A 19,225-nucleotide genomic window follows, 5' to 3' on the forward strand; every position below is an offset into this window, starting at 1 on the left:
AGTTACAGCTCCTGTGCAAGATCAAATCATCTAAACGCATAAAAACCCCTTCCCTTCCCAAGTTTAATCAGGTAGCGTCCAGACTAGATCCTAACTTCTACCTTAAATTCATCTTGTCGATGAAAAAACAGCATGTAAAATAACACTGCAACAAAGAGAATTAACTTCATTTCAAGCTCATAAAAAAGCAGATGTCTGAGGTTCAGACGCATTTTTTTTTTTACTTTTGTGACTCTTGGCAACTTATAACTGAAAGCCAAATAATCATAACTGAAATGTCAAGTGTATTTAAAACACATGGTTAGCTCATATTGTACTGAGGAAGGAAGAAAAAAAAAAAAAAAACTATCCACTACAAATTCTGGCAGCCAGACTGATGGGGAAACGTGGCACACAATCACAGTGCACTTATTTTATGGCACGATGTAATGAATTTTTGAGGTGTATCATTGAAGAGAGACACAGGAAAAGACGGCTATCAAAACCACATTTTTTCATTTTTATTTTTTCAATGCTTAATACCATGGGACAGGATTTTAAGAATGGAGACCTTTTTTCAGTCAATATTTGCCTCAGAAGGAATATATGCTTTGTATAATAATAATAATAATAATAATAATAATAATAATAATAATAATAATATAATATAAAGTCTGCATTGGTGTTGTGAAGAAAAGGAAAGGATAGAAATGTACAAGGAGGAGGCACCTATATCCCCAGCTGGACCTGAACATTCTGAACATTCCAAGACGAGAAGTAGAAATTACAAACTGAACAAATTTACTTCAGAGGCAATCCAGCAACAGGTAGCAATGTCATTTTGATGGAAGTTCTTTCCTTTTTTTGTTTAAAAGGATTTAAAACAACATTTACAAGACACCTAACATTCCATTCAATTCCTATTAAAAACAACAGAGAGAGAGAGAGAGAGAGAGAGAGAGAGAGAGAGAGAGAGAAAAAAAAAAATCTAATCTTTTGACTGCTTCTTTGCCCATGGTTCATTCTAGGCGCATGTTCCATGTTGACTGATAGTATACATCTTTCATTGTCCCGCCACATTACCTGTATAATCCAGCCATCAAAAAACAGAAAACAAAAAAAGGGGGGGGTAGCAATCATTTTTTTTGTCGCCTTTCTTTTCTCAACTCTGTGTATACTAACCGTGTGAGATTGTAAAAAGGCGACGCCTTCGAATGATGCTGTACAGATGTGTTCACTGTAGGCCACACTACCAATGATATGGCAAAGTCAACAGAAAGACTTGTTGGTTTTTCCAGGCCTTTTTGAATCCGGAGCTGGGGCGGGTGATACGGCTGGCATGCATCTCCCAGTCTACAAGATGAACTTCCCTAGGAAGAAACCGATGAAGATGGCTGCTATGACAACAAGAAGGGAGGGCAGGGAGGCAGTGGTGGCTTCTCTGCCGAGGAGGCTGGTTGAGTTTGATGTCATGTGGTCTGAGCGGGGTACCTTTCTCATTCTAATGCCATCCTCCTGTAACACAGACGAAATGCTATGAAGAAAGGATTTCACTGAAGAACATGTCCACAAATTTTGGACGCTTTTATCGCAAAAAATAGTTCAAACACGGTGATGACCTGAAATAGATCAGTCAAAGAGAAAACAGATCCTATTTACGCCAGCTGTTATCACGTGATCTGTATCTGGATGTATGAGAGTGTAAAAGTAATGCTTCAAACTTCTCTCTTCTCTCTCAAAAAGAGGAGAAGAGGCTCTCCAAAATTGTGTTATTAACGCCGTTTGATGATTGTGGATCATCTCTCTCTACAATAGAAGGCTTTTCAACCCGCCTAAGAGTGTGTCTGTTTGGAACAGGTATTCACACTTTTGCCTCTAGCTGTGGTCACAGGATGTCGCGTAGGGTGTATTTTGTTTTTCGGTTCATTCATAATCCGGCCTTAGACTTCCTTTAGTATAAGTAATGTTCGTCTAGTAGTTAGGATGCTGTAAAGTAGCCTGTGGATGCCTTTAGCTATGTCCGTCTGTCACGTGACTTTTCTCTTTCACTTTATTCCGGTTCTTCAACAGTAATGAGCGTGGCATCCTTTGACCTCATACATGCCATGTTTGCTGTGCCAACCTAATTTGCATATTACATGCAATTAACCACAGGTGGAATTGAGACAATAAGAACATTAGGTGTTAACACAGTGATCTGATGTTATCCACAATATCCAGATAACTGGTTGCTTATTCAAAAGGCTTAGGGGATAAATCCTCACTGAACTCAGACAGACAGTAATATTCTGTCCTGTGTCATTTAAGCACATGTTGTACTTCTACACACACACCCTTTAGGTGATGTCACAACACAGAATGCTGTTGATAGAATCATTGAAATCTAAACCCATAAAGATCAGTTTTCTGCCCACTGTTCACTATTCACTGTGGATTCACTCACTGAGTTTCGTTTTGCTATACAACATGGCTTCCTGATTTTCACAGTTGGTTTTAGTTTCAACCTGTAGAATATGCATTAGAATGCAAAGTACAGCAAAGCCACAATATTTCATCACATTATGAATATTATTTTTCAGCACATCTGACCTTTAGTTGCCGGTTCTCCTCAACCAGTTTGTTCATCTCAGTTTGCAGCCTCTTGCACTTCTCCTGCACTTTCTTCATCTCTGTATCGTCCAGTGAGGCAGCGACAGGCACCGCGGCTGCTGCTGGGTCGGCCTTTGCAGAGTTCATCACCGGGGCCGCTTTGGTCGCATCCACGTCATTCTGCCCGACAAGGAGAGGGAGAGAACCACTGAAGTGAAATCCAGCATGCCCTGAGCTAAGTAGGGAGGTTAGCCTCTAGACGGGAGCCTGTGCCAAAGAAAGGCAGCGTTGTCCCGAGGCCCAGAAGCTCACAGTGCCAGATCAAAGAGACCGGGGAGGAAATGCGTCCCTCCAGAAGTCATGTTTGATGTGGCTTTGTTTTGTGGGGCAGACTACATGACGGCATGGGGAAATGGGGGCTTTGTAATGAAAATACAACAACTGCATTGTTGACGACGGATGACTATCAGCACACAGACAGTATATAATATTACTTTCCTTAGTGCCAAAACCCAAGGCAAGCTCTTATATACACGTGATTTTTAGACTAAATGACACTAAATAGTAGGTGCTATAGCAAATCAGGATGTTCAATCATAAATAAACAGGACTGTTATGATATAAGCATTCAACACTGAGCTTTTCTGTCTGTCCATACACATTTCTATTAATTTAGGCAACTCAAGTGTATTTAAGCATCCGTCAATACTAATAACAATGCACCTCTGCTGTACTTACTGTATGTTACCAAAACTACTTAAACAATTGGTTGAGTATCCTCTGGAAATTTTCCACACTAATGCCTGATTTAACACTATACCAAAACAATATTTTCATACTTTGAGGCATATTTAGATGTTTTTCTACAAGTCCTGTTTATTCATTTAACAAAAGAAAACTAATTCACTCAAACCTGTTAAAAGTAGAGCTGCAAAATTAGTCAATTAATCAATTTAACCATTTGATAACCGATTGTTTAAGTCAAACACATTTTTCTTTTTTTATAGAAATTTATGATGTAAAGAAACTAAGCAATTAATCACTTAATCAGGGAAGAAATCTCCATATTAGTTAATGTTAAAGTACTTGTTAGCTGCAGCCCTAGTTAAATGTTGTCTAAAACATGAGCAGCCAAACAAAACGTTAGCCTAAATAAAAGAGTATAAAACTGTAATGTTAATTGGAAAATAATTATCTGATTGAAGAAGACATAAACAAGTTTGCAGATGTGACCACATATGTCATTTCAGTATTTCTGAAAGAAACAAAAACCCTGCAGTCAATCACATGTACTTGCTTGCACCTGCATGTCACTAACTTTGTGCCTTCTCCTTCCCTGTAGTTTGTGCTTTTCTTCTCTGTGCTCATTCTGCAAGTATTGCTGACTCCAGAGCTGTGGGATCAGGATGTGCCACTACTACTCACACTACTGCTATACCACTCATCATTAATGATGATGATAATGAGTGTTGTTAATATTAATATAAGTAAAAGGTGCTGCTATCACTGCTACTGTTATATAGTTATAGTATTACACCTATAAGTTTCACTATTATTATAACTCTAACAACCAGTCTATTAGTGCTTGGATACAGTACAGCTGTTCCTGGTCTTCTATGTCGTCAAGTGCTTGCTCATTGTGGGAACTGTTAGGTTTCTCTTTATAATATTGCAAGGTATTGACCTTACTCTGTACTTACTTATTAAGTAAAAGAAACGGCCCACAGTGTGTGGGATTCTTTTTTGTTTCTTTCAGATTTTGACCTGATGTAATTGCTACCTGCTGAGAATACTTCAGTTTGATACTTGGAGCTACACACACTAAACACAAATTTGATACTTAGCCTTTTACACTACAAAAATGTTGCACCTCAACCGGCATTTCAGCATTATATTACACCTGACGACAAATCTCCATCCTATAAGGTCATTTAGTTTACATGTTATATATTACATGTATGCTACACATGCCAAAGCAGAGAGCAGTCCACATACACACCGTAGCTGCTTAGTGGAAGCTAAATCTGGACGGTCCTGGTGGCATTTTTACCTGAACTGAGGGCCTGCTGAGCTGTCCATCAGCACTGCTTATCTAAATCCTGATTACACTTAGGGCCGTTAATAGTCTCCCAGTGTTCACAGTTGACTAAAACCTATTGCCATCCAATATAACAGCCCTATGATAAACCTTATCTTTGTAAGGCTTATAATGTAATGAATATAGTCAAGTATTAACTATGTTCTTCACTTTTGGGGATTTGTAGCAACGGGTGTGTTCAAAAATCTATTCTTGGTCGAGTTCAACATATACACATGTAAATGTTAGTTACAACAGTCTGTAGAGGCTGGAGCAACCAGCTACTAATCACTCACACAACCACCGCTGTTTACTCTTTATCCACATCTTTAAATCTCACCTTGAAAAAGTTGAACAGCAGCTGCAGTTGTTATTCACACTCGGCTTGATGCAAGTGGCATAGGTGACGTTAGTTGTTAAAATGCAAAATGAGGCGCAAAAGTTCTTGTGCTCCACAATAACAAGATGCACACAAAGAACCCATGCATCACGTAAGAGAATATTTAAATATCATACAGTGAGAATTCAAATAATGATGAATATCAATGTTGTTAGTAAATTTCAGTTTTTTTTTTTTTCTTGAGCAGATATGTGTGGTGTAATAATGAAACATATTTGTATATCTTTCTCGGTGAAGCCATTTTCTGTTCTTCCCTGTCACTGTACCATGCTTTTATCTTATCTGCTGTGCCATCTCTTTTTTTGTAGCACTTCAACAGGCGCACCGTTTTTAGTATCAAGTGCAGCGCTTCAGTGTATGCCAGCAGGAATTAAAAGTCAATCAAACTTTATTTAGTATTTTTGCTGGTTGTTCTAACCTTTCCCAACTGTACCACAAATTCTGTTGCTGCCCACTCCCTTTGTTGAACATCTGGACTGCTATTTACCACGTCTGACGCACCTGAAGTTGCCACATGATTACTGCACAGCAAGAAACTTCATGACAGTTATCTTCCAGATAAGCCTGGCAAATTTAAATTTTCAACATCTAAAAAACTTGTTTTGCATGACACAATGAAGTATTTTTAGGGCGGCTTCATAGGGAACCACGTGATGATTTATCAAATAGAGCGAGTAATGCACATGCTGAAGAAAAGCTGATGAAGCTATGGTTTTTATATTTTTTCACGAGACAGGATGACTTGGCCAGTTTTTTCCACTGGTACTGCAATTTCTACAAATTTCACATTATAGCTGTGAATTTTTCCTATATTTTTGCTTCGATGGAAAGCCATGCTACTCTGGCAATTTTAGCAAAGTTTGGCATTCAACATAAGTCCTTCAACAAAACGAAACTTCAGGTTATGATTAAAGTTGTGTGGAAATAAGCTGTTTTTAATGTTCAGCAGCACCTCTTACCACTTTATCATTTTCAGAAGGCAGCTCGAAGACACATCTCAGCTTGGAATCCATGAGATCATCGGGTTTTGCATCTTTCCACTGGTGGAGATGAAAAATGGGCATGTTATTCATCAGCTCAAACTGCTAGCAGCTGGAATCCATCCACACACACACACACACACACACACACACACACACACACACACGCACACACAGACTTCAACCTACTTCATACTATTCACATGCAATGCAGCCTAGAATCTATAGGAATTACATAAACATAAAACATGCACAGCTTTATTTAAAAAAAAACACAATTTTCCAACACAAAATAGCCACAAACTGTCTGTATACAAGTATATATTTTTCCCCAATGGTTTCCATTAAGTCAGCTCCTTAAATCCAAGACATGTGATTTTATACACACATACAAACATGCTTGTAATAAAAAGTGCTAATAAAACACAAAATTACTTAATGGTCAAGTAAAAGGAATAATCTGTGGCATAAGAGCAAGGTATAACACAAAGGGTAAAGCAATGCCATGGAATGAATTTATCTGACACAGATCGGTAACCTTGCTGGATTCCAGTTTACTTATCAGGACCAGTCAGACCTTTGTTCCTCTACACTTCCTGGATTTTACTTCTCATTCAAGACAAGCCAGTTCATGAACAGGATTACGGGTATGTGCATGTTTTATTGACTGACTGAGCCTTTGCTGTCCTCTGGTGGACGACCAAAGAATGAATCTCAATTTGTTTAATGTTCTGCCACAACAGCCTTCTCCAAGGGCACAGAGCCTTGCTTGGTTAAGTAACTCAGCAGAATGTCAATAACCCTGCCACAGTCACTGATCAACTTCCAATATCTGCTGTAAATGGATTTAAACTAAAGTATAATTAGTGATGGAACAATTGTATTGCCAAATATCGTGGATGCCAAATTTTCAGTGACTCCTTTGCAATGTTAAGGCGTCATGTGTGAGAGTGGTCAATTCTGAGGCATTACCATTTATGAATGGTGCTCTTCTTAAAAAGACAGTAATCTGTGGTTGTTTAAAATATATAAAAAATGGAAAAGATACCAAATCCTGAAGAAAAATGTTTTTTATACTTTTGCTAATTTACTGTTAAGTGTTTTTTTTTTAATCAAGTTCTATTTATTGAAGATTTCCACAATATACAAAATGTAATGAAGAACACTGTATCTAGTCTAATCCCAAGTATCCGCTCACCTACCCATCCACCTACCCATCCACCTACCCATCCGCCCACCTACCCACCCACCAGACCTGCGCTGCAGAATTAATGTCATTTTACATGATTGCCAAAGAGATATAAACAAACAAAATGGGGTTACATTTTTCTACAAATGACAAGAATGGCTGCCAAATTGCACAGAATCTCAGGGCAGACATTTGGAGAGAGTATCTTATCTTCTCTGGCCTCAGATATGGAATGATCCAAGTTTATATGGGAGGTAGAGGGTCATTCCGTCTAAACAGTATGAGCTGCCTGGCCAACAAAGTGCAGAAGGCCAGCATGTTGCACTTGTAACTGCTTAGATGCGCACCCTGTGGTGAAATACCATATAAAGCCATAAGAGGAATGGATCCAAGGGCTCCTTTAGAATTTTAGAGAGTATTAAAAATTGACTGCCAGAACTGATGTAGTCTTGGACATGTTCAGAACATATGTAATAGGCTTGGAGAGGCTTGCTTGTATCTGTAACATCCAACTCTGCTCTAATTCTAGACAATCTGAACTTTGAGCCGTCGACAACATGACGTTAACAAATGAATGATGAGTATATTGCATCTGGAATATGTCCTTTTATGTCCCATTTATTTTTAAGATGGTCTAAAGGTGTCAAGTTATACATGAGCAGTGTCTTTTTGCAGCAGAAAAGACAAATTTTAGGATATGAAAAAAAAAAAGATATCAATAAGCTTTATGCATGAAAAACTGTGTTAATTGCTACTGTTTTGGGTTATTCATTTTTGTGGGGGCAAGGTGACTAAACACAACAGATAATGTACAATAAAGACTGCTACAATGTGATTTTAACAAACATTTTAAACATAATTTTTGCAGAAAGTTTCATAAAGTCAATAATAAAAATTAAAAAAAAAAAATCACTTACCAGTGCATCCATGTCAGAAACATTTGGCGGGGCGAAAATAGTCTGCACCATAAATTTGTGTTTACTTTTCTCATTGGGGTCATAATCAAAGGGCTGCAGCATGACTGTGAATGAAAGGTAAAAAGATGATATTAGATCTTACCAAAACATTCAGCATAATCAATCCCATAAATTTAGACTCTGATGATACAATAGCCATGTTAAAAGTCTAATTTGTATAAATTAAAGCCAAACATTAATATTTTCCTTATGTAATGTGGGAATGATCAATTGTTGGCTTTTTAATAGAGAAATTCTACCATCTCCTATCCAATTTTAAGAGGATTTTGTCCATCACACATTTTCAAAATTAATTTAGTGAATATAAAATTACGATGTTCATTATATGTTATGCACCTAATATGTAATTTTCTGCTGCAATGGGGTCTCTCAATCAAAACAATAACAAAGGACAGAGTTTGGTGACGTTGCGAAGTAGTGTGGGATCATGGGAGTTGTTGTCTTCACCACGAATTGCCTTCACTGAAGTCAGTTTCTGCCAGATAAGATTCCTTCAGTGCCAATCGTACAGGAGGTTTTTACCAGGAGCCAAATTATCTGCAGAGGTCCAAAATAAATAGACCCGGACACTAAATTCACTAAAAACACTGAATAAAGCAGTTCCACAATGAAATTGTTCTGACACTGTTTTGAGGGGCTGGGCACCAAGCTGCCATTAATGTTTGCCCAACTTGTTTCTCTGATAACTTACAATCAATCACAATTGATACTCGATTAAATAAGTCACACCGATACCTTCATAAAAAATTATGACTTTCTCTAGATTTGAAAATTGATGGAACCATTTAGGATAATGCAAGTACACAACTTAACAATATACATAACATAGGTCTCATTATTTTTAAGACATTTTAATGTGGAAAAGTAACATATTATATTTTTAAAGTAATACTCAAAAATCTAAATTTCTACTATCAAAGAAATCCCCCATGTAGCCTTGATGAATGGCCACTCCTTTACAGAGACCAGGGTTTTCTAGGTAGCTTCAATTAATGTACCCCAGTGACATGTTTGAACACAATGAACAGACAAAGTGAGGTATTCTGCAGGGATGGTCTGAGGGGTTTCTATGACATTGATACTTTTTTCCCCGCTGTGAAAATGCTATCCTTGAAGGGCCTTGCAACTTGCATGATTTCAAGCTGTTGCTATATGAATCCTAATTTTAAGAGCCACCATTTTAAAAACAAAGAAACCATTTTAGTTCAGTAACTTGAGACAATTCGCAAAACAACTGTCCTGAATAAGAATCCAAAACCAAGTTATAGTAGCCAGAATTGAGGCCAATTTGACCTTAAAAAGCTGAATGAAAACCCAATTTGCCAGCAGCTATATTTACATGCAAAACAATCAAATAATCTCCACTAATCAGGGTAAGGCAGTGCTCCAATTAAGATATTTTACTTGGGTGCTTTATGGGCTTGTCCATCATGCAGCAGTTGTATTTAACCTTTAATCCAATACTTCTGTCATGACACAACTGTAACTGGTAGGGCCTTGTGGGCATCTTTGTGTGACTATTGTAACTTGAAATATCACCTGGTGGTTGTATGCCTCCACCAACCAGTGCAGTTACAGTTAATTAGCATGTGAATACTTGAGTTGTGGCCAAAGATTGGTCGAGTGGTCGAAATAACCTTGACCAGTGACCATCAAAATCTAATCAGTTCATCTTTGAGTTCAAGTGAATGTTTGTGCCAAATTTGAAAAAATTCCCTCCAGGCACTCCTGAGATATTACGTTCACAAGGCCAAAAACATGTTTTCTGAGGTCACGGCGACCTTGACCTTTGACCACCAAAATTTATCTAATCAATTTATCCTTGAGTCCAAGTGAACGGTTGTACGAAATTTGAAAAATTCCATCAAGGTGTTACTGAGAGAATCGTGTGGACAATCTGAAAGCGTAATGCCTCTGGCCATGGCTGAATTACAATACCTTGACTTAAACGTAGGTAAGGAAAAGGAAAAGGTTAAGTCAAGTCAGAGGCCAAGTTTACCTGGGCAACACTTTACTGTTCTGCTGTGCATATAAATATAGCAAATAACCTTCCAATATATGTTCCTCAGCCGTTTCACTTAACAGAACATAGATATTTACAGACCATTTCCTCTATTTTAAGAGTTAATGACATCAGACATGATACTCTCATCCAATATGTACACTACACTAGACGTGCCACAATTAAAATAGAGATCATGTGGACTAGATGAAAACTGTTTCCACAAATCACGGCTTGGGTCTTTAACAACTAAACTTCAACCAAGTGGCAACCCACTGTGTCGTCATCTATAGGTTTGTGAACTACCTTTTTTTTTCTTTTTAAATAGTCAATGGCTTCAATTTAGAACATGGCCTTGTTGAATTGTGACCAAACTGTGCTACATCTCCCTGACCCAGTTTGCCTCACAGGTTTTGTGCAATTTCTCTCCAATTAACAAATTTTGTGGATTGTGGCAAAGTTTTCCCACTGACTTTACAGATACAGAAAATGAATAAATATTATTTTTGTAAGTGTCTAGAAAAACTTACCAGAGATGCTGACAGCCTGTCCAGCATCGATGACACCACTATTTGGCCGTACACAGTACCTGCGCGGCGCTGTCGTCTTCACTTTGAAACACACTCTTCTGTCAGAGGGGTTCTTCAGTTTGAGGTTGGTGGTGACTACATCTGTGAAAGGACCTGATGGACAGAATGACAAAAAACAAGTGGATTATTATTTCTGTATTTTCAAGTACACTCTCCCTCTGGGTGCACCAAAAATGAAAATATAGAAACAACATAAAATGCTCTAAAAGGCACATTTCTCTTTAAGAAAATACAAAGCTTTGTAGTCCTCTATTTTAACAGATACGTCTTTGCTATGATTAATCATTGAAACAGCATTTAAGAAAATTTTTCTGGCAGCACATCCTACACTAGTTGCACCAAGGCAGGGCTGAGGGTTTCACGCAGATGCATGAAAATGCAAAACAAACACAATTTTTTCAGTGATGTGGCTGAATTTAGAATACCAAACAATGCAGGGCATGTTGCATGTTTACAGTGAAATTGCATAAGTGGAGGAAATTCAATGTTTCAAGTTACACCTCATCCCCGTAAGATAGGCCTGCAGTGTTTTGGTGCCACGGTTCAAAAAGAGTTCTGAAAAGATTAAGTTAAAAAATATTGTCAGGCTGCAACTCAATTAGGTCCACATAATTAAGAAGCCTAATCGAATAGTGAGTTCCTTGGCTTGAAGCTGGATTTCAGGATAGTTTTATTGTAAGTATTCACAAAACGGCATAGATGGAAAAAAAAAACTGTGCCAACACTGATATATTACCAGTTACTGCTACACATTTGATTAAATTATGACTTGCACAATATCAAAATTATTTTTCTAGTGTTTATAAAATTATGCTTAGAATTATCTTTGGAATATTACTGAAGAATACTTTGTCATTACTAAGACAAAATGTGCATAGCTTAAGAGCACCTTGTTTAAGGAAAAACTGAACTCCTACAAAACTTGATCCCATGCATATTCCTCCAGAAGCAACGGGCCAAACCACCTGAATGAATTAAGATTTTCCCCAGACAGCTAATTTCATATAGATGTCCCATGTTCATATTGGAAATTAAGGTCCCGTCCTAGTCAGGTCATATATCAGAAGATCAATAGCTGGGTCTCCATCTTGTGACAGAGCTGGCTTCAAATTAGGTCCTTAACCATGGTCAGCACCATCCAGCTTTGATGAGCCATGACATGTCAAAAACACAACTGAAAGCCAAGTCAGAGGTACCCTAAATTCAATCAGCACAATTAGCCTGGGAGCCTGGAAAAAAAAAACATGTCCCGTGATGCATGGTTAGCCGACATCACACCATGCGTCCTATGGGTGAGGTCTACTGATGTTACCTGCAACACTATTTGCCAACTGTCCATCAAGTATTTATTTTGATCTCACAAATTCTCTGTAGAACATGGGTTTCAACTATTGGACATTGAGGTCCAAGGGAGTGCACATTGAACAAATGCAAAATTAGTTTTTGTGTCTGTGAGGCTAGACCATCTGATTTTGGAGGGAAGTTCACAAAGCCTCACTTTTCGGATCCTTTGAGGGATCCACCTTTATAGGATGCATCCAATAGAGGTTTCAGGCCTCAGAATTGACAAGAGTGCTAGTTTTTCTTATTTGATATGTAAATTATCTAGTAGCTAAATATGGTACAAAGCATCTTTCCTCTTTTTTTTTTTAGATTAATGTTTTGTACACGGTCCCTGATATAAATAAATTCAATAAAAAGATATGAAGTTATACTCTGGCTGTTTTACCTTACACAACCCCTACATGTATTTTAAGTTTTTAGGGATTGCCAAATGATTTGTCATCATTAAACAAATTACAAATTTTGTGCAACTTTATCAAATATTACAGCTGCTAAATGTCAGGTTCCAATTCTAAAACTGTATTTACTAATTTCTCATTTAATCTCACCGTATGATACTTCAAAATAAATGCTTGTTACATACTAAATAATCATCAGGTGACTCTTGTGCCTGACCTGCAGGACAAGTCTAAAAAATGTTTTAATACATACGGTTTCATTCAGGGTCAACAAATTCACTATGTGGCTGTGATTTGCCCAAAGTATTAACTCCTTTACATTGTTTTCAGACATAAAAAAGTCAAAGAAATAAACATCAACAAAACATCCTTTCTACTTTCTATACCATTTACAGCTTGGTTGGAGCTCTGGAGTTCACAAAGGCTACATTCAGCCTTCCTTCACAATCAGTGTTCAGAAAGATAAGAAGCAATGCATGACCAGATTGGAGTGGCTCCACCCAGCTAAAGCTAACGTGTAGCCTTACGGAGATGACTGGGGCGTTGTTTTCAGCACAGGTGTGTCACAAAGGCATTCCTGGAAACCTGAAAAACCTTGTCACTGGTGCTGTGTTTGTATCATCCGATATCTCTACCAGCAACTTCTGCTTCCAACATCTTAGTTTTTGTGTACAGCATTCATGAAACAAGTGGCAAAGAATATGAGGTTCTTCCTGCCATGGCTATATCTGGTTATTGTAACAAAGATGCAATGTTATAAACTTGTGAAAGTGTGATTATGATTGTTGTTTGTTAAGATAAACTGTTTTATGCATTATCATCCTACCCCTGGTAAACACAAATGGAAGAAACTGGTAACAATGCTGATACATAGTAAATTAACATTCATATCATTGACTCAGTCCAGTAATGCCAGTCCAATAATAATCTTTTAGACATTTTCTATTGCTTGTCAACTATTCTTCCTGAATTTGGACATGCCTGAAGTCTTTCTGACATCCTGTACCTGCTGATGGGACAAAGAGGAAACAGGACTTTTGGATAATGCACCACAAATACGAGCAGCACCTGCTCTTAAAGTGAAAAACACTAAGGCAATAAAAATACTGATTCTATTTATCAAATCCTCACACACACACACTCAATGAAGACACACAGACTTAAGACAACTGAGAAATTGCTTCTACAAAAAAAAAAAAAAAAAAAAAATCTGCACTATTTTTAAGCTGTGAGCATTACTAAAACCAAGACTGAAACAGATAAAACACTGGAAAGCAGTTGTGTGCATCAGATGTACACCCACATTGCCTACATCCATTGCCTAACTCCGAGATGCCACCTTTGCTCAAGCAGCGTTTCTATCATCTTGTTGCATGTATGCTGAGTTAGGGTCCCCCAGGCCAGTCCTGTTCTAAAAATACCAGCCAAGGAAAGGAGGGCTGCCCCCTCTAGCTTGCTGGAGGAATCCCAGCAGAGTCTCTAAAACAGACCAGCTCTCAGATACATGCAGACCGATTTAGCTCTGTCTCTGTGACAGAGAAAGACCTGTGGTCATCTTCCTTCTCCTCATATTGCCTCTCTAAGACCACGCAGGAACCATTTCATTTTCCTCTGTGTTCCTGTCCAAACGCCATGATCCTTTCTTTTTCAATTTAGCAGTTTGGTTTAGATTTGATTAGTCTCACATTTCATTTCATGCTGGATCATACCACGGGTAAACAATAAGTCTGTGCCAAGGGGCAAACACCAAAGTCTGTGCATAACACACTGTATTGAGACTCAAGCCTGCACACACAAGAGGTTAAAACCAGGACTATTCAAATTGTCCTAGAGCTTGCTAGGATAACTTGCTAGTTATTCTCCTACTAAGCAGAAATACCAATTTATTTGCAATTGTTTTGCATTATGATTTATATTTTATATTAAGCCACTAGTATGGATTTTCTTACTCAAACATTAGATTATATGTGTTTTGTTGACAGTGCAATAGAACAGAATGGGTGGTTGATTAATGTTTATCAGCATCAATATTACCTTTGTCATAACTTTGCAATTTAGCCTTGCATCCAATCCAGTACACAACAGGGTAAAAGTTTAATCTGATGAAGGAAAATATAAACCGTGTGACTGATCTGTAATCACAAATTAGAGGAGAATTTCTTAAATCAGGTAAAATGAGGAGGTTCATGATCAGATTATGATTAACCATGTCTCTGCTATCAGACTGTCAATATCAATTTAAGCTTCAGCCAAAGGACAAACATTCATTTATTTTCTTGGGTTTAACTCTTGATCCCACTTTTAAAGCCTATATGCACCCAACACAAACTGATTGAGCTGACTACTGCAGCCAGACATCTAGCATTAGCCTTACAACAATTTGACTGAAGAAGTTGATCATTAAAGCACCAGTAACCCGTTGAACAAGCTAAAGACAAGCTTGATCAGATGCTCAAGTTTATAGTCAGTACTGCTAACTGCTACATTTTATCTACCTGGTTTTAAACTTAACTCAAAATGAGTTAAGCTCTTGCAACTTCATTAAATGATATATTTATAAGTTTCATTAAGTGCCAATATGCATTCCATTTACCTCAGAAGTCAGATGTTGGAGCTGGGTATGACGTCAAACCTGCATTGACCGTGTTCCAGTACAACAAGTCCAAAGCTTATTGTTCTTGTTGCTTCCTTATTGTTGTTAATGTTATCAATACCAGTTGATAACATCGCATTGTGTGGTATTTTGTGCATACAAACACCGTAGCAACATGTCACACAGATAGAAGTTGAACAGTACTCTGTGTTCAACTGATTCAATGAGATACAAATAAGACAGAAGTGCTAATAAATGGCGTATTACTGCAGGTTTAATTTCTGTTGATGCGCAGAGCAGCCATATTGGATTTGGAGGACGGGGTTGGTGAGGCTCTTTCGACTTTCCAAGTCGCATATTCGACTTCAGGGGATGTTCCTGTTGAAATTTCCAACTGGGAACTCAAAATTCCGACTTCCAAGTTCAAATGTAACAAACCATCTATTCAAGTCATGCACCTAATGATGCAGCCACAGACCTAACAGAGGCAGAAGAACACTTTTCCTGATTTCAAACCAAACCTGACCAGTTTAATAAAGTAAGCAGAATATGTAAAGGGTTTAGCATCTATCTTGCTTTTTCCTAGCCTGTGGTCAGGTTTAGGATGTGAATTGTGAAATAGTGCATTAAGGTGTGACATATCAGTTTCACATAGTACACCTCATCAACAAAACATCACAATAACTACACCCAACCCAAAGCTATCCTGTGGGTCTGGTATTTGAACTGGTGACCTTTCTAACAATCCTGTCAAGTCCAGGCTACAACCAGTACCCACCCATACCTAGTCCTAACTAACAATCAGCCTCTTAGACTCAGCAAGACAATAGAACGAAAGATTCTTGGTTCTAAGACAGTGGTACATTCAGCAACAATGAAATTGTGTCTTACTGGCAGTAATGCCTGCAGCAGAGACATAGATAACTAACTGGGACAAATTCAAGAAATGCAAAGAAGAATTCTGGGTCAAAATGAAAAATGGTTATGACAAATAGAGCAGCTGCTGGGATTGTTTTACAATTCTACTAGCTATGCTGAAACTTTTAGGTTACATCAGCATAAATCAGTTTCACTGTTACCCCAATCACTTGTAATGGTCACTTAGCTAATAACAAGAGCAACAGTTGGACTCATTAATGTCACAAACTTATAGTAACTCCATCTGTAAATTATGATGAGACGTGGCTGATAGGTCTGTCAAAAAGAAGACAGTTTGTTGTCGGAGAGTAACCTATAATGTAGCTAGTTAGATATCAACTTTTGCATTAGCAAGCTAGCCAAGCTAACATTAGCCAACGGTCTACTGACACACCGTTGAACGTTATCACTGCCAGGCAAGCAATCAGTGGTAATCGAATGTTTGAATTACGTTGGTTTCCCGTGAATGTGAAAAACAACAATGTCGTCCAGGACACGTTTACATATTTTGTTGAGTATATACACAGCTAATGGAGTCAGGAAAAACGAACCAACGTTAGCCCCAGACATAAAGAAACGTTTCTATATCCACGGTTAGCCAAATGTTGTTGAAACCGTAGGTTGTTAACGTTAACATTACAATTTCAGTTGGTTAGCCAAGTTTGTCATCCAAACTGTCAGTCACTACAGCAGCTTGACATGGCAAAGTCTTGGGAAGAGGTGTGTCAAGTTGTATGCTTCATTTGTCACTAGAAAAAAGTTAATTTCCTTCCATATAACGTCCGGGTTATGGACAGTAAGCATTTCAAGGAATAGGCTGAGCCCTGAGGAAACAACAGTTTGCTGTTGCTAACACTACAACAGCAGCATATTAGCTCATGTTGCTGCTCAAGTGAGGTTATTGGCAAACAAGGTGTTCATTTTAATTACGTTTTACAACCACAGTTAGCTGCCCCACATTCTTCTACCACTTTGCTAGGTGTTGTCATGAACGGGATACCGTCCAGATGCACGCCACGCCGGCTTATCCACGTCACTACAGTGCGGGGCTACAGCGGCCCGTCTCGTCCCTGGCTAACTTAAAATGGCGGTGAATGCTACCTAGCTCGCTAGCAACGAAATTCGCTTGAGGGAGTGTGAAATCGTTTCAGTCAGGCATTACTCCCAACTTCGTTGAAGAAATTATTATCCACCTACCTTTAAATCTGAGGTCGGAGGGAGGCTCAAGAATAAGGATCTGATCCAACTTTGACATTTTTAGCTGAGGGGGATGCACTTGATTTCGGTATCAGGGAGTAACTGACAAGTGGAAATCCTGGATCCCCTGCCACCACTGAGTCAAATGCTGACTGAGCTCTGCGAACGAGCATGTGGGTACAAATACTTGAACGCGCGGGTGCACAATCCTGTTGCGCGCCCTCGTGGCTCAGATGTGATTATAGTACAGTAAACTAATTATACCGCGTGTACTTTGAAAGACGAAGGAGGAAAAAAACACTGTATGAACTGACATGACTCCCGATTTACTTATGTCCTATACTTCTGTCTTTAGTATCATCAAACAACGTAATTATTTATTAACAGATTTTTATTTAATTAAATCCGCAGGTTTTACTCCATACAATTTGGTTCTCCATGTTTTGATTAATTTAATAATTTTTTTTTTTTTTTTTTAAATTTAACCACTTTCTTAGAATATGAACTCTGTGGGTCTTCCATTCCAATCTTGTAGAGAGGATCAGTTTTGAAATCTAATGTAAAAACCTGAATTTTTTCAATTTAGATCTCCTTTGCTCACATTTTTTTTATTTGAGTCAAGTAATTATGACACAAAACTTTGGACAAGGTTGAATTATTCCATCATAGAACTAAAACTGCAGCCAACAATTATCTGCAGTAAATGACTTTTCTCTAATAATTGATTAATTGTTTAGTGTATTAAATAAAATTTTTTTAAAAAGTGAAATATGCCCATCATTATTTCTTGATGCTCAAGTTAACATATTCAAATTGCTTCATTTCATTTGACCAACAGTCAAAAACCACCCAAACAATGAGTTTACCATTATAGAAAACTGGGAAACTTATTAACTTTCTGTCAATTGATTAATCAACTAATCAGTTCAGCTCTTGAGTACTGGTACTGGTTGGTGTCTGTGTGTCTGGGGAAATAATGACACACCCCTTTACATGGGTGGTTGCTAGGGTCTACAGGTTTAATCAAATTTGTGATTAATTCAATTTTGTAGACAGGCACAATATATAGTAAACCTAGGGCTTTTGGGGCCTCTCGGGTTTGTGGTTTAAATAGCAATTATACACTATGATGCTATTTTATATACAAGAAAATGCCAATGGGCTAAACATGTGGGACTTATTTGTTTTCTCCTTTCTTTTCAGTTAATTCCTGCACTTAAAATCACATTACCAACAACTGATAATTATATCACTTTAAGTCCCTTATTTAGCATTCATAACCGTTATATTAAAAAAAAAAATTGTTTCACAAGACACTATAATATAGTTGTAAGGAGATATAAGGACATTTTAAATTGTTTATTAATGTACAGATCTTGCCATCAATTATAACATACCTTATAGAGCTGCAATGATTAGTCGATTAATCAATTAGTTGATTGACAACTATTTTGATAATCAAATAATCATTTGGATTTCGGACTGTTGGTCAGACAAATTGACAGAATGATTAATCAGTTAATCAACAAATAATCGGCAGATTAATTAATACTGAAAATAATAGGTAGTTGCAGGATATTTGTAATACTTAACACGAACTAAAACTTTTCTGTAAATAAAACACAAAATTTTAACATCAAAGCATAAAATATGTGATTTTTATATATATTTACTTGAAATGAATTACAGCGCCATGAGCACAATTGAACACTTTAGTTCAATAAGTTTTCTATTCCTCTCTCCCACACTTGACTATTATTAACTCAGTTTACCCTCTCAGAGGAACAAGAGACATGTTGTCAATCAGTTACGCCAACATTATTAACACATTCCCTCTTCAAAGGCACGCATTATGTCTCCCTAGACTCTCTAACAGAGATGTCTGATTTTAAGAAGTTATAAAATGCAAGTGTACTACAAAGTATAAACATTTGTCATTTATGTGACTTTGAGGATGTACATTAGAGTTGCAAACAAGCACACTGTGTTTAC

General features: G+C 37.6%; 1 protein-coding gene across 1 annotated transcript; it reads right to left on the bottom strand.

Moving 5' to 3' along the window:
• Positions 1-478: 478 nt before the first annotated feature.
• vapal (VAMP (vesicle-associated membrane protein)-associated protein A, like) lies at positions 479-17,390 on the bottom strand. The gene is made up of 6 exons (XM_023410919.2): positions 17,234-17,390; positions 10,724-10,876; positions 8,132-8,235; positions 6,005-6,085; positions 2,569-2,748; positions 479-1,494 (listed from the first exon to the last, which is right to left on the bottom strand). The coding sequence occupies exons 1-6, from the start codon at positions 17,289-17,291 to the stop codon at positions 1,333-1,335; spliced, it is 738 nt and encodes a 245-aa protein (XP_023266687.1). The 5' UTR covers positions 17,292-17,390; the 3' UTR covers positions 479-1,332.
• Positions 17,391-19,225: the final 1,835 nt, after the last annotated feature.

Source organism: Seriola lalandi, unplaced genomic scaffold (genome assembly GCF_002814215.2).
Source record: "Seriola lalandi dorsalis isolate HSWRI2012SDOR001 ecotype SW California unplaced genomic scaffold, Sedor1 jcf7180002054441, whole genome shotgun sequence".
NCBI lineage: Eukaryota > Metazoa > Chordata > Actinopteri > Carangiformes > Carangidae > Seriola > Seriola lalandi.

What these genes read in the sequence shown, in the direction of transcription:
- vapal (XM_023410919.2), bottom strand. Translation starts at nt 17,291, where the DNA reads ATGTCAAAGTTGGATCAGATCCTTATTCTTGAGCCTCCCTCCGACCTC. An exon ending in CTCCGACCTCAGATTTAAAG is followed by an intron (nt 10,877 to 17,233) that starts GTAGGTGGATAA and finishes TCTGTCCATCAG; the next exon opens with GTCCTTTCACAGATGTAGTC. An exon ending in CTTCTGAAAATGATAAAGTG is followed by an intron (nt 2,749 to 6,004) that starts GTAAGAGGTGCT and finishes CTTGTCGGGCAG; the next exon opens with AATGACGTGGATGCGACCAA.